Here is a 22,323-nt window from a genome sequence, read left to right on the forward strand (position 1 = left end):
CTAAGCAATTCAATAATAAATAACAATAATAATTATTGAAATATTAATCAATACGAAAACTCATATGATAATCATGATAACATATAAATCATGCCTTCATGTGAAAGGTAAATTTATTTCATAATTTCATATATATACATGTGAATAAATAAATAAAAGTCCAAAAAACAATAATTGGATTTTTTTTTTACCACATGTAAAATCAATAATTTATATAAATCATGCATGTGAAAGATATACATTATTTCACAATTTCATATATATACATGTGAATAAATAAATAAAAGTCCAAAAACAATAATTGGATTTTAATTTTATTTATCACATGTAAAATCAATAATTCATATGAGAAAACTATAAAGTAAACCATAATTTATAATTTTTTAATCAAAAATTAAATCCAATCAATAATCAAAAATATAATTATGATTAAAATTAATCATAATTATAATAAAGCATATTTATCAATTTATAATTGAGAATATGAATTAAATTTCTCAATTTTGATAAAACCATAAATATTTGAAATGGAATAAATCAGAAATATGCGAATGGCAGAACTATAATTTTGGCATAAATTAAACCCGAAGGTAAAATCGTAAATATGTTGACAGAACATAACTTGAAATTACGAAATTTACAAGGGTAAAAATATAATTTCAACAAAACCCTAGCCTCGAGGGAAAATCGTAATTATGCCAAAAACCCTAATCTGCTTTCGCCGTCGCTGCTGCCTGCAGCCTGGCCGCCTGTGCGCGGCTGCCAACGGCAGTTCTAGCTTGCGCGCGGCCGCTGCCGCAGCGGGGCTGCTGCCAGCGCGCGGCCGCCGCCTGTGCAAGGCCTACTCATGCAAGGCCGCCACTTGGGCTGTCTACCTGCGTTTGGCCGATTGTCGCATGGACGGGTTCTGGCCGTGTGCGGCCGGCCGTCGCATGGACGTGTTCCGCGTATAGGACGGATTCTGTAATGTCTACATATGGGACAGGTTCTGTAATGTCCGCATATGGGACGGGTTCTGTAATGTCCGTATGGGACGGGTTCTGTAATGTCCGTATGGGACGGGTTCTGTAATGTCCATATGGGACGGGTTCTGTGATGCGTACGCTACCCGGCGTAGTCGCAGATTCGCAGCGAGGTCAACGGTGATCATTGCTGCTTAGCAATTCTTGAAAAATGAAGGTAATTTTATGCATCGTAAATAAATTTACAGATCTAATACATTTGATTTCAAAAACCGAGCTCTGATACCAATTGTAAGCATAAAGTCTATAATTATGCTATATCTATAATGCGGAAATAACTTATATGCCAAGATTGAAATAAAAAATGTATAGATCTAATTACGATGCGTACATTTTGATGTCATCTCTTCAGAGATCTCGGTTGATCCGCTAAGCACCGTCTTTAATCCAAGATTGCTGCAGCTAGCCACCGATCCGAAGTTGCAGGCATCGTCAGGGGTTTTTCTAAATGAAACGAAACCCAATCAAGGTTAGTAGCTAAAAAATCTAAACGAAACCCAATCAGTTATTCTATTATATATCTTATTCAATTATAAAAGGGCCACATATTCTACCAACAACATCGATAAAAAAAAAATATATATATATATAGGGGGATGATGCGATGGATGATGGTGTGGACCTCTTGTCACTGTCAATCGGTGGGGATGGCTAAGTTCCAGTTCACAGATCCCTCATCGAATGACAATAGAGTTGATGAAGATTTTGGAGACCATACTGCTAGTACTGGGCCTAGTGAACGCTTGACGGAGAGGTGATGTAGGCTGTTGCACCCTAATAGTCTGGTTAGAGGACATCAGTTACGGAGGGAGGCAACCGGAGTTACAACATCTGATAGAGGGGTTCTGCATAGGTGATCCTCGATGTGGCCGACGAAGTGGGCCAGCGATCAGTGGGAGAGTGAAAGTTGCATAAAGTGGAGATTGCCATGGAGAGAGGTTATATAGGCAATGATCTATTCTCCTTCTATGAAGAAGCTATATGCAGTGCGGTAGAGATCAGAGAGCTGCATAAAGTGGAGACTGCTATGGAGAGAGGTTATATAGGCAATGATCTATTCTCCTTCTAAGAAAAAGCTATATGCAGTGCGGTAGAGATCAGAGACCTGCAACGGTTCTCTACCGAATGATTTCTGTTGAGAAAGAGCAAAGCGAAACGAGGGTTATGACCGCTTGACGAGGATGGTCTCTTGGAAAGCAGTAGTATGATAGTGATCGACGACAATGAGTAAAAGAAAAGAGAGAGAGGTCTATGACCAGATGAGGAGAAGAGAGTATCGTCTGTGACACTCGCACTTGGACTCTCGACAGGGAATGTAGTGTTGGCCATTGGAGCAACAGAGGAGGTCGGTTAGAAGCCTTCGGAGTTCCGACCGAAGTGGTGGTGTCGCCGCTCGAGGACTTTGGAGGTGTCGCGGGAGCGACGGCAGATTGCGTCCATGAGGAGCACTGGCAGCAAAGAGCGTAGCTTCTTATCGGTGAGGAGATAAGTATTGTTGTAAATGTTCGGATACCGTGATAAATTAGAGTGCGATATAAAAATATGATAAGAAGTTTATTAACATGTTTCTTATTTATACAAGTGAGGAGGTTGGATTTTTCTCAATAAAACAACGAGATTTCCTTACCGTTCGAGAAATCTTATCTGCTATCAGGTATCTCTCTTTGTTTTGCTGGCAATCCAAGGATCGAGTTCGGCTTCTCTCAATTGCATGCTACGATAGTAGCATTGAGAGTGATTAAATGGACAAATGAATTTGATCAAGTACATTATTTAGAGTACCATGGACAGATGATCTCTATCTAGTGAATACATTAATTAATTATAATATCATCCACTAAATTTGTCTATCCTGTTTTTATCATATTATAATAATATTCATAATGTTTAATTCGATCTGATATCTATGTTTCTTAGTATTACTCTGGGCCTGGAGTATTCTATTCTCATACTGGATTCTCTTAGCATCCAAACAAGCGATACATAGTGTGACTATTTTGCCTGGATACTAAAAATTGAGGGATCTTTTCCTGGAGCACTGGGAATAGAAAGCAACGAACAACTGAATATATATCGTACAGAATACAGTGCACTATAGATTCGAAGACGGTCACAGCGACAAGCTATCTGCGGTTTTAAGTCCTTATCAGCCTGCCGGGATGGATATCTATCCACTTCATCAACAATCCAAATAGTAATAATAGAACTGATATAATTTGATTTCTATTTATGCATAATCATATCTCTTTTTTCAACGTTGTACTCTTATGTCAGCACATCTTTCTATTTGATTCTATGTCACATGGCGAAACAAACTTTTAAACCAGCTCAATCGTTCACCAAGTCAACTCAGAATGTCATGTTGCTTAAATTTCTAGTTGCCTTCTCCATCGAAAAATGCTCCATCAGTTGTCTACGAATTTGATAGTCCACGCGGGTCCCATCTATCTAACTGGACTCCGTAATCTATTATCTCAAAAGTCAACATCTCCAACATTAACAACCACACCATTCTCCTCGTTGACTTGACCACCTCCATCAGAGCAAGTCTTCTCTTCCTCTCCCTCTCTCTTTCTCTGACTCTCTCTTTCTCCTTCTTAGAGGCCAAAAGAACTATTTCTTGTTTCAGAGAAAGCCAGGAGGAAGCATGGGAAGATTGGGCTATGAACCACGGATCAACCATTTCAGCCACCCCCACCCCTTGGAGCTCGCATCTCTGCAACAGTCGCTCACCCTGCCGACGTGCGCCGGCTGTACCTTTCGTGCCTCCGGCTGGGCTTACTCGTGCAAGGCCTGCAACTACACCCTCCACATCTCCTGCGCCGAGACGCCGCAGCGCATCCGCCACCCGGCGCACCCCCAACACAGCCTCACCCTCCTCGCCGTCCCCGCCTACAAAGAGGGCTCCTTCAACTGTGACGCGTGCGGCCGCGACGGCACCGGCTTCTCGTACCACTGCGAACCATGCGGCGTCGACCTGCACAGCTTGTGCGCCTCCATGCCGCTCTCCGTCAGCCATGGCGCCCACGAGCACCCCCTCAGCCTCGTCTTCTCCGTTCCTTACGAGAATAATGGGTTCTCGTGTGACCTGTGCGGGGGGATGGGCTCGAACCAGTGGCTCTACCGTTGCGCCATGTGCGAGTTTGATGCCCACATTGGGTGTGCGACGGCGAAGATGTTGCAGGCTCAGCCAAGCCCGCCGCCAACGCTGCCGCGGCGACACACGGTGCCACGACCGCGAACACTGCAGCAGCAGACCCCTTACTCGGTGGGAGTGGGCATGGGGGTGAGCAACGGAGTTTGGCAAGGTGGTGTTCCGGTGGGCTACCCGCGGATGCCGGGAATGAACCATGCAGGGAGAGGAAGGGGTAGCGGTGGTCTGATAACCCAGGTGGTCCGAGGCTTCGTCACCAGCGCGGCGCAGCAGATAGGACAGAACTTGATGCAAAATATATTCGAGGGCGGAGGCGGCGATGGAGGTTCGGCAATGGACGTAGGATCTGGAGTCGATGACTCGTTCTCTGGCTCGGATGAGTAACCCGAAGAAGCTGTTTATGATCAATCAATCCTTTCCAATTGTTACAGAAACGTGAGACTTCTTTCGCACCTCATTTTCTTCTCCACTTTGAGCTCTCTTTCGTGGTCTCCTCTCGATCCTGGATTTACCTGTAAAAAAAGTTCTATCATGAAATGTTGTTCTCGATTTGGGTCAACGATCCCAACATTGCAAGTGTGAAAAAGTTGTATAGTGTCCTGCAGATCAAGATCTTGAGCTTTCAAGACGGTTCATGTTCATATCATGCACTACCCCAAGCCCCGACTCATTGATTCGCTACCGGACGATGTAAGAAAATCTAAAACATAAACTATACTTAAGACATTATACATTGAAAAGTATAACTTTATTTTTATAATACAATATATCAAAGGATTATTATACAACAAAAATATTATTCTGAAATGCCTCTTTGACTATAAAATGAACTCAAGAATATTTATTGATCATCCAAAGATAAAGATTCCAAACCTCTCGATGAATTTGATGATGCAGAAACAAATCAAGTAAGATGATAAAAAATATTCATGAAAAAGAAGGATTATGAATAATATGAAAATATTAATGAGAAAGGATGGACAAAATATGATGAAAAAGGATAGGATTATTACACGCTCTTCAGAAATGAGAGATTACTATTCATAACCTCCTCTTTTTTTATTTATATTCTCACTTTAAAAATATTTAATATTTCTATACTATGACTTTGTAAATAATTATAAATAACCATTTCTTCTTTTTTTTCCTTCTTTCTTTTTTTCTCCTCAAAAAATGACATAAATGGACAAACGATGTTGGTGATGACAACGAGAGATGTCGACGACCAGTGAAGAGGTCATCGACGAGGAGCGAGATGAAATAAGAGGTTATAAAAAATAAAAATAAAAATAATATTATGATTGTAAATGATAAAATAATACTATTAATTTATAAAAATATTATTCATAGCAAAAGACTTATGAATAGTAAAAATGGAATAAAGTTATTTGGAATACATCTTTTGAGAAAAAAAAAAACAAAATATCATAAAAAATAAATAAAAGAGTAATAATGATAAAAAAAACGATTGTGATATGGATAGAAAACAATCCAATTAACAATGTTCAATAAAAACAGCAAAAGTGTACACCTGAACTTCTAATAACAAAATGCCGACTAATAACAAAAAAACATGAGAGTCTCTACATATACATCAACATAATTGCACAAATAACTTCATTAAAAATTTAGTAGGAAGAAAACAAGTCCTGCTTGACAAATCAGGAATTAAACCAGAAAACAAGTTTGCAGTAACAAAAGAGCCGAGAAAATGTTGCATGCTGGATTCAGGTACAAACTATATGATGCCAGGACGTAGCAAATCACGATCGGTACCGCTCCGGAGTTTGTCTTGAAGCCTGGCGCACGTCTGACCTTGGTTTTGCAACTTCTACAAAAATGACTCTCCCATCCAGGAACTAATAGAATTAAAAAGACAAAATCAACTCACTGTAAGAATTAACTTAAGTTCAGGCCAGTTTAATTGCAACTCTGTTAGTTATTTTCAACTTGCCCGTGCATAAAAAGTATTTTTGGAGAAGAAAGAGATGACCAAATCGGTTTATGCCCCCATAGTTTCATGGATTAATGGACTACCATACACCTGAGTGCCTTGGTAATAGCAACTTTTTTGCTAAAAATTCTGGGTATGGACAGGCTCATTCCATACAAATTATTACATTAAGTAACTTGGTTTGTGGTAAATGACAAATCCCTCCATGTGGACTGACATGCTATGAACCATATTGACATCCAAGCTGAGTTACTTCTAATCGTGAATAAGACGTCTTACAATATGAGTAGAAATATACTAAGACAACAATTGGGATTCATCTTGCATCAGAACCAGAGAAAAAGTTTGAGATAAATGTAGTGCCATGACAAGGAACTTAGTTATTTCAGGATTCCAACAGGGGGGCTAAACTGGAATAACTTCTCACCACACTGAAGACGAAGGTTATTAAATAAAGACACAAAGAAGTGATATAAAGAAAGGCAAAAAAAATGGCATGTTATGATGATTAATTAGATACAAGATGACTGTGGATATGTCATGAATGTGCAGATGAAGAAGAAGGTATTGCCAAAAGATAAAACTGTAAAATGACATGTAGGAAATAAGATAAAAAAGAAAATACAAATGGCATAAGAAAATATCTAAATAAGTTCATAAAACACTAAAATCCATCAAGATAATTAATTCTGTCAAGGTAAAAATGCCTGAAATGCATGAGGAACTCAAACCCAGTGAACATGGGAAATACTGAGGATAGAATGAAACAGGTGGCAGAATAGTAAAAGATAATTTAGCTATCTTTTATCCAAAACTAATGAGTACCTGATGTCGTTAACTTCTTTAACAGATACTTATAGGAGTTAAGAGTGCTAAAGATGAATTATACGATATTTAGGTCTTCTGCACTTCTAGAACATATGTAGACCTAAGTTTTACATAGCCTCTCATATTTTGATCCAAAAAATTGCTCCTACCCTGAGTGGCCATCTATTTTAATGTAAAACGTATTGACGACTACCTAATAATACACGATTTGTTGCTTCAAGAAACAACAAGACCATGTTAAAGCAACCACTAGTGTTGCAAGGCTAGGTAAAGAAAATTTTACCCAATACAGGATCCAGAATCTCCAGCATTTCATGAACGTTTGTTTGAATGCAACAGCAAGACATGTCAATGTCTTAGTGCTACTGCATTATGCATATTTGCAGTATTTGCGAGCACACATCATAATATTTCACTGATTAGATGTCACAAGGATATTTAACTAGTGCCTAATGTGGCTAAAGATAAGGACAACTTGTCTTTCAACAGAAAGTTGTAACTTATTGTTTAAATTACATAATCTTACTGTACTCATTATGCTACAGATATATGAAGGTACTAAAATAGTAATAATATAACTTATTGACACTTAACATGTTAGATTTATCATTCTCTACTATAAAGTCAACCCCTAGACTTTAAACAATCCAAAAGAAGAAATCTAATATGGCTTGGCAAAGTTACCTTTCCATGCATCCCCTCAATGGCCTTTTTGGATTCCTCTTCGGTGGCATAACGAAGAAAAGCAAAGCCTCTTGGCCTATTTGCTATTCTGTCCATGACCAGGTTAACTGCAGAATAAACATAAAGAGGTGAACAAAGCCAACAACTAGTATAGATTTACATCACGAGAGACTTCATAACTATCCATGTAAAGAAAATGACTAAATATTCAAAGTAATACATCTCATGAACTAAAAGGTGGCATAGCAATATTACATGCACACAAAACGGTGGCACATTGTTACCTTCTACGAGCTGACCAAAATTTTGGAAAGCATTTCTAAGACTTTCCTCGGTTGTACGAAATGAAAGACCTGTAAGAAGCAGCCCAGGAAAATAAGAATTTGTTGAAAATTATAAAGTAATAAACTTTCTAACTGCATGCAAGCATTTGTGCCACAAAATTGTTAAACAATGAGCAAGAGAGGACTGAGTGTTCAACAAAAGAGAGAGGGTAATGATATACACAGATATAGATCCAACCAACAGAAGGCCGAACAGCTCCACAAAGAACATGGCTCAATAAAATTCTGCAACGCGACAGGCACTGGATAATACTGTTATCAATTACGACGTGAAATTATACCAACTAGACAAATACTCGGTTGCACACGTCTAGAACCAAAAAGGATTGACAAAACTAAGATATGCATAAATCATGCTCCTGGAAGCACAGATTAACAAGCAGATATTGATCCAAACACAACCATTAGAGTAATGTAAAACCACAGCAAAAACCTCGAATGAGCAAATTTCAAGCACATCAAATTCAGAGTTGTAGAGCTACTCGCCTGGATTGAAGCTTGTACATCTGGAAGCGATTATATATATTCCAGTTGCAAGTTGTTTTTTTCTAGTAATCAATCGCACGCTTAGAGTTTCAGCATTGGTTGGGAATAGAGACAATAAATCTAACTAAGGGGTTAAGGTGTAGAGAGAAACAGAGCACAAAGTGAATGAAGATGGTTTAAATAGACTACCTAAGTCATAAGTAATAGGATCGATGTCAAGGTGATGACCCAAACCATAAGTTGCAATCAGTGGATATGCTTGTTCCATTTTTACCTATTTTCCATCGAACATAACTGGATTCTTGACCATTTTGCCACTGAAAAACTTAGATTTTTTTTTTCCTTTCTTCGTTAAACGATGGCAGCTATTCGCCATTCAAATTGACGAGAGAAATAGGATCGATGTCAAGGTGATGACCCAAACCATAAGTTGCAATCAGTGGATATGCTTGTTCCATTTTTACCTATTTTCCATCGAACATAACTGGATTCTTGACCATTTTGCCACTGAAAAACTTAGATTTTTTTTTTCCTTTCTTCGTTAAACGATGGCAGCTATTCGCCATTCAAATTGACGAGAGAAATACATACAATTTAGACCGAAAGAATCACGAAAACTACATGGGCGAAGGGAAAAAGAGAAGGTACCACTAACATAAAGCTTGGTGGAGGGGGTCGGAGGGAGGCAGCAGGACACCGAGAAGCCGCCGCTCCTCCGCCGCGAGGTCGCGGCCGAGGGCCATGAGGAGCGAGAAGACCGAATAGATGGAAATCGGGAGAGGAACCAAGAGGAAGACGACGTGGAGGAGGTGATGTCGGGGGGATGTCTTCTTTCTCGGAGAGATGATGACGGCGGTGGGGAAGCAGCGGGGAGAAGGCCCGTTGCCATATCTCCACCCTACAAGGAAGTGGCCGACTGGATAACCCACCGATCCGAGTTCGAGCTCCAGATTTATTGTGGTAGCCTTATTTATTTAGGTAAATTTTCGCAAAAAAGCCCCGAAAACTTTCCAAAACTTCCATATAAATTTTTGAAAATGATAAAATAACCTCAAATAATTTTTTTTTAATTTTTTTCCCTTAAAAACTACATTTTCTCATCTCCTTCTTGATGAACCATAAAACTTGAACCTTTTTAAAATATAATTTACTAAATAATTTAATTATATGTATCAATTTATATTATTAAAAACAATATAAACAAATATAAAAATTACAAATTATAAAATACAATAAAAAAATAATAATTTTAAAAATAATTTTATTAACTAACTATAAAGTAAAATAAATAATATTATAATAATATTTATATATTTTAACAATAAATATAAAATATAATTTTTAAAATATTTAAAAAGTAAATTTTAAAGGTCTATATGATCATTATTTTTTATTTTTAAGTTTTCCAATAATTTTTTTTATTAATTTTGACCTTAAAAAATAAATTTATCTAAAAATATCTATAAATTTTTATTTTAATCCTTCAAAAAAATATATTTTGTCCATGTAGGACGAATTCAAATATTTTTAGAAAGTTTCAACTTATTTTGACAAAGTTAAATAACTATTTTTTTTCACAATTTTTTGATTCAAATAGTGCAAGTGGTTCAAGGTAATGGTTTTTTGGATCAAATTTTTAGAATAGATTTTCTACCTATTTAGAAACTCAAATGTCAACAAAAAATTTATAGAAGAATCAAGTATTGATTAAAAAAAAGTAATTAAACATAATGGATAGAATTTTATAGTGTTTAGATGTTAAAAAATTTATAAAAAATATCAAATAGCTTTTCTAAAATAGAAAAAAAAAAGGTTCATTTTTCGTTCATCAGGGTCTAAGATAATGGTTTTATGAAAATCTCAAAGTATTTTAACCTGGTTTTATGATACAAGGGATTTTGTGAACCAAATATTTTATTTAGAAGTATTATTTATGGCTTGTAACACTATTTTTTCATTTATTTAGAAGTTCGAATGTTAAAAAAATTTAAACTGTTCAGATGCTAAAAAATATCTAAAATAGAAATAAAAAGGTCACATGTGTTCATCTAAATAAAATTCAGTGGTATCATGAAAAACCTAGAAAAATATTAAAAAAATTAAAATAAAAAAGATGTCATATATGTTCATCTATAGGTGTAATTCAATGGTGTCCTAAAATTTTCACCATATTTTAACCCAATTGCATTATTTTTGAGTTGACCTAAAAAATAGTGTAATTGATACAGGCGTTTGGATTTTGTGAAACAAATTTTTAGGATAGGTTTTTTTATTTATTTAGAAGCTCAAATATTTAAAAAAAATAAAAAAAAATAAAGAAATTTTAAAAAAATATTGACGGTTCAGATGTTGAAAATCCCAAAAAAATATCAAAAAAATTTCTAAAAAAAAAACATATAGGTGCAATTCAATGGTGTGCTCAAAGTATTACTAAATTTTTGTTAGGATATGATCGAGTTATAATATTCTCTGAGTTTACCCAAAAATAATAATGTAAATGACACCATGGTTAGAATTTTGTGAACCAAAACTTTAAAATAGATTTCTCACCTACTTAGACTATTAAACGTTAAAAATCATTCCATGGATACATCATATTTTAGTAAAAAATTAAAAACTTAGATAAATTATACTACCTATTTAGAAGCTCAAATGTTAAAAATATGTTATTGATGCATAATATTTTGATGAAAATAAAAAAAAGGGAGAATTAGAAAATTTTTAGAATGTTCAAATATCGAATATGCTAGAAGAATATCTATCTAAAAAAATGTATAAAAAAAAATATATATTCATCTAGGTGTAACTCAATAGTATACCAAAACAAAAAAAAATATTAGATTTTGATTAGGATTTAACCCGGTTACATTATTCTTGAGTTGACCTTGGAAACAATTTAAGTGATTTAAGAGCTTAGATTTTGTGAATCAAATTTTTAAGATTAATTTTTCACCTATTTAGAAGGTCAAATATTAAAAAATTATTCTATGTGTGCATCATATTTTTGATGAATTTTAAAATGATTTTGAGAAATTAAAAAAAACTAAACTATTCTAATGTTGAAAAAATAAAAGAAAATATGAAAAATAAATTTAAAAAAAAGTCATATATATATATATATTCATTTGAGTGCAATTCAATGGACTCCTTTTCCAAGAATGAATGAGCATCTTCTTCACTTACGGGTTAAGTTGTTTTCCATTGACGCGATAGTTTGGTGGCACTAGTTGCTTTTCCTTGATGCTGGAGTTTGCTCCTACCATTCTCCGGTGACACTGGCTCTTCCACTGTCTGGGCTCCCTTTCCCAACCCCCATGCTCTGCCTACCATGCTTCGTGCCTATGACTTTCTCGTCAGATGATTATGCCAATATAGTAGGCTGTCTGTATGGAGTGGGGGGGTGTCCCTCCTTGCTACGTTTTGTTGGAAGCCTATGTGAACTACAGAAAATTCAATTGTTACATGCTCTATTGTGCCGATTTGTGAGGTATACGCTAGTGCCCATTTATCCCTTTCATTTTTTATCTTTATCCAAAGTTGGGCAGTTCGGTTGATTTGCTCAAATTACCTTTTAAATGTTTAGTTATATTATTTTTGAGTTTAAAAAAAAAAATAGCATGTTTAGTGATATAATAAGGGATTTGATTTTGTGAACCAAATTTTTAGGATGGGTTTCTCATCTCTTTCGTAACTCAAATGTTTAAAAAATATTCTGCATCATGTTTTGTTTTGTTGGAAATTAAAATAACTTGGAGAAATTTGAAAATTCCAAACTATTCTAATGTTGAAAAAATGAAAAAAAAAGTATGTAAAATAGAAAATTATCATATATGTTTATTTGAGTGCAGTTCAATAGTGTCCTCAAAATTTTGTTAGATTCTGATCGGGATTTGATCCAGTTATACTGTTTTTGAGTTGACCCAAAATAAAAATGTAAGTGATGCAATGCTTCAATTTTGCCAAAAAAAAATTTTAGTATAGGATTTCCACCAATTTGAAAGTTCAAATGTTCAAAAATATTCTATTGATACGCTATTATATTTTGCTGAAAATTAAAATAACTTGGAGAAATTAAAAAATTCTAAAATATTCATATGTTGTAAAACCTAGAAAAATATCAAAAAAATTCTAAAATAGAAAAATATCATCTATATCCATTTGGGTGTTATGATGTTCTAAAAATTTCACCTAATTTTGATCATGTTTTTAACCTAGTTACACTATTTTTCTGAAAAAAGTGGAAGTGTGTCAAGGGCTTAGGTTTTTGGACCAAATTGTTAGGATAAGCTTCCTACCTATTTGAAAGATTAAATGTTAAAAAATATCTAATGGATGCATTGTATTTTGGTAGAAATTAAAAAAAATTAAAAAAATAGAAAACCCCAGAAAAATATTTAAAATTTTTCTAAATTGGAAAAAGGTGTTATAAAAGTCTCCTCAAAATTTCACCAGATTTTGGCTTAGTTAAACTATTTTTTAGTTGACCCCAAAAACTATATAAGTGATAGAAAGGCTTGGATTTTGTGAACCAAAATTTTGGGACAAATTTCTCACCTATTTAGAAGTTTATATATTAAAAATATTTCATCCATATTTTTTAAAATAAAAAAATATAAAAATATCATATATATATATATATATATATATATATATATATATATCTGGGTACCATTAAATGATTTTCTAAATTTTCACCTAATTTGATCATGTTTTGACCTAATTATAATGTTTTTGAGTTGAGCCAAAAAATAGCATAATTGGGTCAAGAGCTTCGGTTTTTTTAACAAAATTTTAAATTAAGTTTTTACCTATTTAGAATCTCAAATATTAAAAAATATCCCACATCGGTGGATTTTAACAAAAAAATAAGAAATTATATTTTTTTAACTATTCGAATACTGAAAAAGTAAAAAAATATAAAGAATACATTGCATGAATGCATAATCTTTTGCTAGAAATTAAAAATTTTGAAGAAATTAAAAATTTTCAAATTGTTCATATGCTTAAAAACCCAAACATTATAAAAAAATTATAAAATAAATGACGTATAGTGTGAGAGTACACATATATATTATAACATATATATATGAGAGTGCATGTATATATTATGACATATTCATAGGAGTATATATATATATTATGACGTATAGTGTGGGAGTATATGTATATATTATGATGGTATATAATATGAGAGTGCATATATATATATATATATATATATATATATATATATATATATATATATTATGATATGGGAGTAGAAATCCATGAATTTATTATATTTTTTATATATGCACATAATAATTTTAAAGTAAAATTTTATCTCTTTATTTTGCATATGCTATATTGTATGGTTATGTTTACTAAAGAAGTCATAGGACTAGGGATTTGCCATTAAATGTATTATTCGAATAGATTTGAAATATTGTATACATAACATGATGCATGCTCAATAAAATTATAAAGAATTATACTTAGTGATTCCTTATATCAGACCCCATTTTATAGGTAAAGATAATAGAATCTCATCTTAGTGATTCGGTAAGGAAGTAAGTACGTGCAAGCCCATGCCGATACAGATATGGACAATGACCAGTAGATATTTTATGTGTATAAATTTTAGATTTGTTAAATTTATAATTTCTTTTCGTTACATGGTATAAGTATAAACAAGTGTCAAAACCATATTATTTTGTTTAGTAATTAGCATATTTTAATTTTAAGAGTGCGTACTTTTTACTATAATCCTATTAATAGTAATAATAAAAATAAAAATTTGATATCCTACTTTAGTCATACAGGTCGAGTATAGATAGAAATAAGAGTACGGTGTTATAAAAATAATCTGAGGATTTTTTCGAGAAATCTTTGCATTAGACCTAGATGAACAAAATTTTAATTTGTTTTTATTTTAAAGAATTTATTTCATATTTTTAAATATTTTTAGCATATAAACACTATTAAATTTTATTCTTTTTTATTTTTTCTAATTTTATCAAAATATGATGCTTTCACTGAAAGTTAGAGCTCTATACGAAAATTTTTTAGTATTAGAAGTTTTTTCAAGAATTTACTCTATTTATCTTATATATTTAAAAGGGTAAATTATAAAAAAAACACCTCCATGCTTTTTTCTAATAAGAAGATTGCTATTAGTAACCCCATTTTTACTATTAACAATCCTTTACTTCATAGAATCAATTAAAAATAATAATAATATTATATTTTATTAAATACAATCTCTTAATTACTAATCATACTCTTATTTCCATAACTCATCAATTATCCTTATTTCATAGAACTCAATTTATCTATGGGTTAATCATCCCTACCAGTGCAAATGTTGGAACCTTAACTGTATCCCTAACAACCATATTCAGTGACTAAGAGGAGGAGGAGGAGAAGAAGAAGAAAATTAAAAATAAAAGAAGAAAAGAGAAGGAGAAGAAAAAGATGACATAGTAGGAGTTGGAAAAATATTAAAATTAAGTGATAACTTGAGAATATCAAAGGGATATCTTTGAAATATTAAAAATTATTAAAATAAAAATTATAAATAGTAAAAGAGGACTGCCAATATATATATATATATATATATATATATATATATATATATATATATATATATATATATATATATATATATATATATATATATATATATAATGAGGTGCTTCTCCACCCCCCCTTCCCCTTTTTTTTTTCCCCTACACCCACTACTATTTTCTTCAGTATCAAAAGTAACCCTAACAAGATATCCTAAAAAGTCATCATCTTTTGCATTATAAAGGTCTGTAGTATTTTTATAGAGATACCAGAAATACTAAAATCTTATTTAAAAACATTATAATCGATATAGAAGTTCAAGTTATTTTTGTCCTTTTTTCAGATTAATAATAACATACATTTAAAACTCTACCAGGGGTAATAAATTAGTTTATATTGTAATTTGAGGAGTTGTTTTTCAATTACATTGTTTTTGTACATGTGGTAAAAACACATTATAATTCTATTCAAAGACATGTATGAAATATAATTCAATTTTTTTACATATTTTAATTTTTAAATTAATAAGAATATATATTTGGAATCCTACAAATGATGACAAATGACTTTGCATTATATTTTGAGTCTTTGTTCATCACTTACAATGTTTTATATAAGTTTATAATATTTAGGTTGAGATGCTATTCAAAAATATTATAATTGAAACTAATTACTTTATCCAATACAAAGGTAGAAGCGAGAATTTCGGTGATTTTACATCAAAACCCCAAGATTGCAATTTGACAGCTTCTCTATCTGTCTCTAAAATTAAAGCAAAATTTATCATCTGTATGAGCTTCACATCTCATACCCAAATTTTATTTATCGCATCATCTAATATACTATTGCAAATTATCATTAGGACTAACCGCTCAAATAATTTAATCTGCCCTCTGAAGAAAAGATTAGCAGCATCTAACCATCCAGTGAGATGGTTAATTATCCTGTCTATTTTAACTATAGAATCAAAGAGGATATTACTGATATATATATATATATATATATATATATATATATATATATATATGATATGCAAGCTGAACTATTTAAACCTTCTTTTGCCAGTGGATTAGCAGTCATATACCACACTAAAATTTAATTTTGATGTGCTATCTGTGTTTATGTAGAACCTCAACAAAAATGAAAATGATCAAAGGGAGTTGGCCATACTAAAATCATATCAGTATCATTAATCAATGATTAGGTCATATACAACACATTATCAAAGAAGAAAAATGCCATGGCAAAGATATGCTATTATACTAAACAGATTGCAGAAAGCACCTGTTTATTTAGATCACAGAACAAAAAAAAAACATTTCTTAGGTACACAACAAGAAGTTAACTAACAAATAGTCTAAAAAGGGAACGAGGGCAGTTTCTTGTTGGCTAAGAAGTGCTCAACAATTTGCAGAGATTGCCTTGGGGCAAATGTGGGGACTTGGTGTCCAGCCACCCTAACTGTAACAAAAGTCAACCCTTCATAGATTATGGTCCACCCTCCCACCTACAGAACATATAGTTTACGGAGATTAGTCAAACAGTCGATCGTCTGGGATCTGACAAGAGAGAAAGGCCATCAATTACCTGTTTGTGGCTATACCAGGGGGACCAGTCCTCGGTTATGCTCAGTCCTAGCTTGTTTAGTGTGTATCTTGTGGAGGTCACTGGAACCCTAGCATCAGTATCACCACTGTTTGCATGGAAAACCATGGTCAGTGATTTCATTCAGAATTCAGCATTAGTTTGATTTCAAGTAATGTGCTAAACTAGTAGCACATTACTATCCATAAGAAACAAGTACAAAGAAGTGCACACAAGTATAAATCCATAAGAAACAAGTTTGCTTAAAGAAGATTAAAGCATTTTTATCTAATGATTTCCACTGGAAAAAAAAACATTTCTTTTTTTTAAGAAAAAGGCTTCTAGTAGAAAACATTGAATGGGAAGTTTTTTCCTTTCATGTCTAAATGTTAGAATAGAAAGATCCCTGAAAGCTTTATGCTCGTAAAGAATGTAGCATTTACTAAATGATCAGAAATTGATAAATTATAAAAAAAACATTTTCGTAACAGCTAAACAAGATATTGAATAGATAATTGCATAATTGTGAATAAGAAGATATAGAACATAATGATAGAAGATAAGATTTCCCCAACTTGATAGAAGATAAGATTTTCCCAATTATATAAGGAAATCTCTCTATTCTGTTTATTCTGTTGAGGGAAATCCTTCCTAAATAGGAGAGGGAACATGTTAATATATTCAAGCTAACTATTTCATTTCTACGATAAAGCTTCTTCAATTATTGTTCTTATCTTCTATTATTTCTATCACATAACACTATTATTACATAAAATTTCACCTGAACACCCACATGCGGAGCCCAGCATCGATAAGTTTACGGATAATTGGAAGAACTGATCTGTCAGAATCACTCCAAGCCCTAACAACAGATGAGCTGATACACACAAGAAATTTAGAGGTAAAGTGATTTTACATTGACTACAAAAAATATTTAATAGCTTACGCAAACATATTAGCTTATTTTAAACTACCTGCAAAGAGACCAAGGATGTGATAGTCTTGTGACATTGGCATGCAAAGCTTTTTGAACATCCGGACGATTGAAGTACACCGTTGCATAGGTTTGTAAACATGGATCGTAGCCCATTGGTATCTTCAACAAATCCTCCTACCATCAGAAATGCAAACAAATGAGAAAGAAAGAAAAGAAACACAATAGCTTCTACTCCACTCATTGTTTGCAAGGTCAATTACTCAGCAACTCAGATTCTCTTACAAATTTTGAGATAGATATCAAACTTTCTTCACCCTGCGCCACCGAAGACGAAAACTTGGGGTATCCACTTTCGCAGCGCGGTGTGTACAAGCTGTACATGTCGATGATCTGATAAACTTGGTAATATTGTTGGAGAGCTTTGCTGCATTCTTGAGTTGGCACCACTGCACTAAAATTGCAGCTTGTTTTGATGTTGTGGTAAACTCTGTCTGAGATCAAAGCATGATCCCATGCGTAATCCACCATTCCTCTGATGTCCGTCTCGGAATCCATCACAGCATTTCCAATCTGCAGCAGCTCCGTCAGTTGTTACACGTTATAATTGATTCAGCTTCAGATGTAGAAGAAAGAGAACAATGGTGTGGCACTCTGCCAATACCACGAGGCCTTTCAGGTTTATATGGTCCTCCTTCTTAGCTTTCATGTTCTGCTCCAAGATCACATTTGCAAGTTGAGGTACATAATGCCCTTTAAGAGAGAAGATCAGAGCAATGATGGATAAAATAGTTTTATAAAAAGAAATCAGACAACATCAGATAATAATTTATAGTACCTGCATAACTCTCCCCAGCTATGTAAAATTCATTTAATCTGTACTGAGGGAATCTCTGGAACCATTTGACCAGGAACGAGTAGGAACCAAATGCTTCAAGCAAGAAAGAAAAAGGTTAGACTTTTTATATAGTGGTTTGCACCACCGTTACATGTGAAGATGAAGATGAACATCATACCTGTGGCATTGTCACCTTGCACATCAGTGATGTTTGAGTAAGAGAACCCAACCCCTGCTGGTGCCTCCAAGAACAATAAATTGGCAGCTGCATTACAAATGAAACAAGAAAGCAATTCAACCCGACTCTTGAGATTGCTCTCTGAAGCATCTGCTGATTACAGTGACAGGGTTGGAGGCCATGCCTTTGTTCCAAGCATACTCGTTGTGTTCTAGCTCAGGTACATCCTTTTTCACAAGAAATGGCCCAATCTCTTGTGCCTCTCCAAAGCCAATTGAAGAACAACCAGGCCCTGCAACACCCACACAGCCACGCCATGAACTTGAGGCAATCCCAGTCAGCCAACTGAAAGTGTCAACATACAATACCTCCATTGAGCCACAGCAGGAGTGGCTTCTCGGCAGGTCTGTGTGTGGCCTCAAAGAACCAGTAGAAGAGAGCCTTTCCGAGACCCTCGTCTATGGTGACATACCCTGCATACTGGCGGAACCCGACGGGAGGCTGACCGGGGAGCCCGACGACACGGTCGAGCTCCTGCCTCAAGCTCGACGCAGCCGACGACAAGGCACAGGACGCAACAACGAGAGGCCAAATAAACAGAACATGGAACGAAGCCTGATGCATCATGGATCGACAGAGACATGGACAATGAAGAGATGCGGAGATTGGTTTCCTTTATATAGCCACAAGTGGTGACAAGAAGATGAAGTGCAGGGCTGGCTCAGAGAATTCGACGTTTGTAGAAACGTTGCGTAGAGTGGACAAACCGTGTTGAGTGGGATTAAGTCACATGAGCATAGTGGAGTCTTTGGCTTATCATTCAAGGAATGAACCACCTCAAACGCCATCAACTCTGTCACGTACCAACTTGGTCTTCTCTTTGAAGAGTTTGGCTGGCAAGAGAAGGGGAATAAGAAACATTTCCTGGTTGTGTATGGAAGAGACAAGGGACAGCTTCACAAGCGTTTGACCGCCATATTTCAGCAATCTCTTCACTATAGAGCTTGAAAAGGTGGATTCATCTTCCCTTATTTCAAGGATGGCGAGACAGAGATAGCTAGCAGAGCCATGAACCAAGGGGTGGTATATCTTTTGTTATAGTTGCCACAATTGAATAGCCAACATGCAAACTTTGGCAATTGTGCTAAGATGGAATAAACTCACCACTGAATAATTGTGACATGTTCTGCATTTATTATGCAACAATTATGCAAGGTAATGATAATATTACAATATTGTCACATCATTTCCACATCAAAAGCATCTTGGCTAGACCTTGTAGGATTAACAAACAAGTAAATCTCACAGGCATAAACTTAACTGAACTTTCGTCAAATAATAAATTGTTAAAGATAAGTTTATCATGAAGTTATATCAAATTATTCATTATGATGATGAGCAAGAAGAGTAACTGATAGTTTAAAAGTATAAAATGAAATGTCCTCCCACTCCATCTCATACCGTAGATCAGAATATAGTCACAAGAAACCATTCGAAATTTGCAAGATTCTCAACCTGAAGGTTATATCTTAGACACATCAACAATAAGCTAACATCCCCATAATTTTTGGTATCCATTAGCCAAATCTCTTCAGAGAAGAGTCAAGTATCTCACCACGAACTATAAAGAATTATAAAACACAGATAGAAACACAAACAAGAAAAAGACTAACTGCACTTACTATCTCCTATGTTTATCAAGCATAATCTGTCATCATTACCATAAAACAGGAGTACAAGTACTGTAAAACCCATGAAACTACATTATGAGAAACTAGAATCTTACAACTTTGGGCATTGACCAAGGCCAACCAAATAATTCCAAAGAAAAGATATGCTAAAGGATGGATATATAGCAACCCTATGATACACCCAAATTTTGCCACGTATTTACAATCCCACATTTTCCTCTGAGAATCAAATCTTGCAGTTAAAGCAAAGAAGGAAGCTTCTTCATCCCTAAATTCCATTGAGAAAGTCCTTGAATTATGAGACCCTTGCTCTGGAAAATGAAGGATGAACACCTGAAGACTAGAAACGTTTTGTGCGGTAAGTGCTCAGAATTTGTGACCTAATTATCTACTGCTGCTAATGGAATCAGAACTTGCAACTTTTTTCAGGCTTATGCTGCTAATGGACTCAAATCTCGAAAGATTTAAATGTACAGGAAATATTACACAATCATGAGTAGGAAACAAGCTAAACAGTTGGAAGACCAAGCAGACCAGACATCACTCAAGTTTGGTGGTGAAGAATCAGTAGCAGAAAACTTGAAGCAAAATCATCAAGGAATAGTTTCTTCTTTTCCTTTTTATAAACACCAGTGGCATTGTGGGAATCCAGAAACCAAAGGTGAAACTTCAATGTACTTGCCACAAGGTAAGTATCCTGCAGGAGTATAATTGTTATCAGATATGCTTCCATTCGTATAAAATACCACTTCATCTTGCATAAGATGCAAAATACAATATAAAGTCCTCTGTTAAAATGGAAAAAAAAAACATTTTCAACCTGTGCTAGTATTGTACTAGAAGCTGCAAATGAGAACTTCTGATCTTGTCATAATCCTTTCAACACTCATCTCTTGGGCAACTGGAAATATTGTTAAGCACTATCCTGCTGATCATGACAACTACCATGTGTCAACATGGGTCGAAACGTATCATCACACAAGTATACATCAGAATGCACTATGCCAATCTGTACCGAATGGCCACATTGACCGGCTTGGCATAAGATTGTACTCTGCAAGAAATTATAACAGTAGTCCTTAATCAAGGACTCTATTTATTCACAAGAAAACAGAAATAACTCGAACAGATCTTATTTCCAAGCTAAGAGAACTCTGAATTGGACAAAACAATATCTAGTGCTCAACAGTTTATACAAAAGCTAATCAGCTAGAAGATCCTCAGACTGCCTAGGTATTGAACATATACATCTTTGGTAATAATCTTTTCTGGGTCACATTGATTAAAAAAATGCTTGGGGTTACAAGGGGATTCTGCACCACCATCGTAAACTTAAATCACCCATGCCACCCTGATTAAACAGTTGGATTCTATGAACCATTAGATTTACTATCAATGCAGAAATAAATAATAAATAAACAACATTAATTTTACATCCATCTGAATCAACACTTAACAAAAATGAGATGTACCATTCATGGACAACCAGATGTCTAAATGATTTCTCAAAATGATCAAACCTGATGCATGAATAGCAAATCCAGTGGTCGAATAAGGGTTTTAAAGACATGTTCGTGACGGGTGTACCCTCCATGTTAGAATCAAGAAGAACAGGGTGTACCCTCGATTCTTGTCTCATTTGAGACTGAAGTTGTGACCTTTTGAAGAAAGAAAAAAGACTCATCCGGGAACAGACCCTTTCAACGAAGTCCTCAATCACCAGAACCCAACCCAAAGATTCATCCATAGATCTTGCCCAAAGTAACTCTAAGTAAGATGTGCCAACAAACAACGAAATCTCCTCACTAAAATGAAAGAACGCTTCAAATCTGACCGCAAAGCGGTCTTCCAAAACGTCCGATGTTGAGCGGCGCAATCGGTCGGAGATGGAGCAGAGAGAACCACCGCACCGCACCGCAGCGGCAATCGGTTTACGATGTGGAAACACGGCCGTAGAACTAAACCTATTCAGTTATGATGATGACGATCATCATCATCATTATTTTTATATTATTAATTATTATTACAATTTAAAGAGCATGGTGAGCTTCGATTTGCATTGGAGAATTCTGGCACGCGT

General features: G+C 34.6%; 3 protein-coding genes and 1 long non-coding RNA gene across 5 annotated transcripts; 1 reads left to right on the forward strand and 3 right to left on the reverse strand.

The window, feature by feature from the left end:
- Positions 1-3,577: 3,577 nt before the first annotated feature.
- Positions 3,578-4,744, forward strand: LOC103985121 (protein VACUOLELESS GAMETOPHYTES-like). Its single transcript, XM_009402737.3, has one exon. It carries the CDS (start codon positions 3,670-3,672, stop codon positions 4,558-4,560), a length of 891 nt encoding a protein of 296 aa, XP_009401012.2. The 5' UTR covers positions 3,578-3,669; the 3' UTR covers positions 4,561-4,744.
- A 969-nt stretch (positions 4,745-5,713) lies between these two features.
- On the reverse strand, positions 5,714-9,413 carry LOC135612535 (organelle RRM domain-containing protein 6, chloroplastic-like). Of its 2 annotated transcripts, none has more exons than XM_065108942.1 (4): positions 9,121-9,413; positions 7,927-7,995; positions 7,643-7,749; positions 5,714-6,035 (listed from the first exon to the last, which is right to left on the reverse strand). In XM_065108942.1, the coding sequence occupies exons 1-4, from the start codon at positions 9,359-9,361 to the stop codon at positions 5,940-5,942; spliced, it is 513 nt and encodes a 170-aa protein (XP_064965014.1). In that variant the 5' UTR covers positions 9,362-9,413; the 3' UTR covers positions 5,714-5,939. The 2 variants fall into 2 exon arrangements, with proteins under 2 accessions (XP_064965014.1, XP_064965015.1); XM_065108943.1 differs by having other exon boundaries at positions 9,128-9,259.
- A 6,817-nt stretch (positions 9,414-16,230) lies between these two features.
- LOC103985114 (serine carboxypeptidase-like 34) lies at positions 16,231-19,208 on the reverse strand. Its single transcript, XM_009402726.3, has 10 exons — positions 18,921-19,208; positions 18,737-18,844; positions 18,553-18,639; positions 18,375-18,467; positions 18,201-18,289; positions 17,822-18,109; positions 17,577-17,713; positions 17,384-17,479; positions 16,606-16,711; positions 16,231-16,525 (listed from the first exon to the last, which is right to left on the reverse strand). Exons 1-10 carry the CDS (start codon positions 19,177-19,179, stop codon positions 16,376-16,378), a joined length of 1,413 nt encoding a protein of 470 aa, XP_009401001.2. The 5' UTR covers positions 19,180-19,208; the 3' UTR covers positions 16,231-16,375.
- Positions 19,209-20,292: 1,084 nt separating this feature from the next.
- On the reverse strand, positions 20,293-22,204 carry LOC135611717 (uncharacterized). The gene is made up of 3 exons (XR_010486633.1): positions 22,078-22,204; positions 21,064-21,297; positions 20,293-20,940 (listed from the first exon to the last, which is right to left on the reverse strand). It is a non-coding gene; the product is annotated as an uncharacterized LOC135611717 (long non-coding RNA).
- Positions 22,205-22,323: the final 119 nt, after the last annotated feature.

Source organism: Musa acuminata, chromosome BXJ2-5 (assembly GCF_036884655.1).
Source record: "Musa acuminata AAA Group cultivar baxijiao chromosome BXJ2-5, Cavendish_Baxijiao_AAA, whole genome shotgun sequence".
Taxonomy (NCBI): domain Eukaryota; kingdom Viridiplantae; phylum Streptophyta; class Magnoliopsida; order Zingiberales; family Musaceae; genus Musa; species Musa acuminata.

What these genes read in the sequence shown, in the direction of transcription:
- LOC135612535 (XM_065108942.1), bottom strand. Translation starts at nt 9,361, where the DNA reads ATGGCAACGGGCCTTCTCCCCGCTGCTTCCCCACCGCCGTCATCATCT. An exon ending in CACCAAGCTTTATGTTAGTG is followed by an intron (nt 7,996 to 9,120) that starts GTACCTTCTCTT and finishes TGCTTCTTACAG; the next exon opens with GTCTTTCATTTCGTACAACC. An exon ending in TTTTGGTCAGCTCGTAGAAG is followed by an intron (nt 7,750 to 7,926) that starts GTAACAATGTGC and finishes TTTATTCTGCAG; the next exon opens with TTAACCTGGTCATGGACAGA.
- LOC103985121 (XM_009402737.3), top strand. Translation starts at nt 3,670, where the DNA reads ATGGGAAGATTGGGCTATGAACCACGGATCAACCATTTCAGCCACCCC.
- LOC103985114 (XM_009402726.3), bottom strand. Translation starts at nt 19,179, where the DNA reads ATGATGCATCAGGCTTCGTTCCATGTTCTGTTTATTTGGCCTCTCGTT. An exon ending in AGCTGGGGAGAGTTATGCAG is followed by an intron (nt 18,290 to 18,374) that starts GTACTATAAATT and finishes TCTCTCTTAAAG; the next exon opens with GGCATTATGTACCTCAACTT. An exon ending in CCTGGTATAGCCACAAACAG is followed by an intron (nt 16,526 to 16,605) that starts GTAATTGATGGC and finishes TATGTTCTGTAG; the next exon opens with GTGGGAGGGTGGACCATAAT.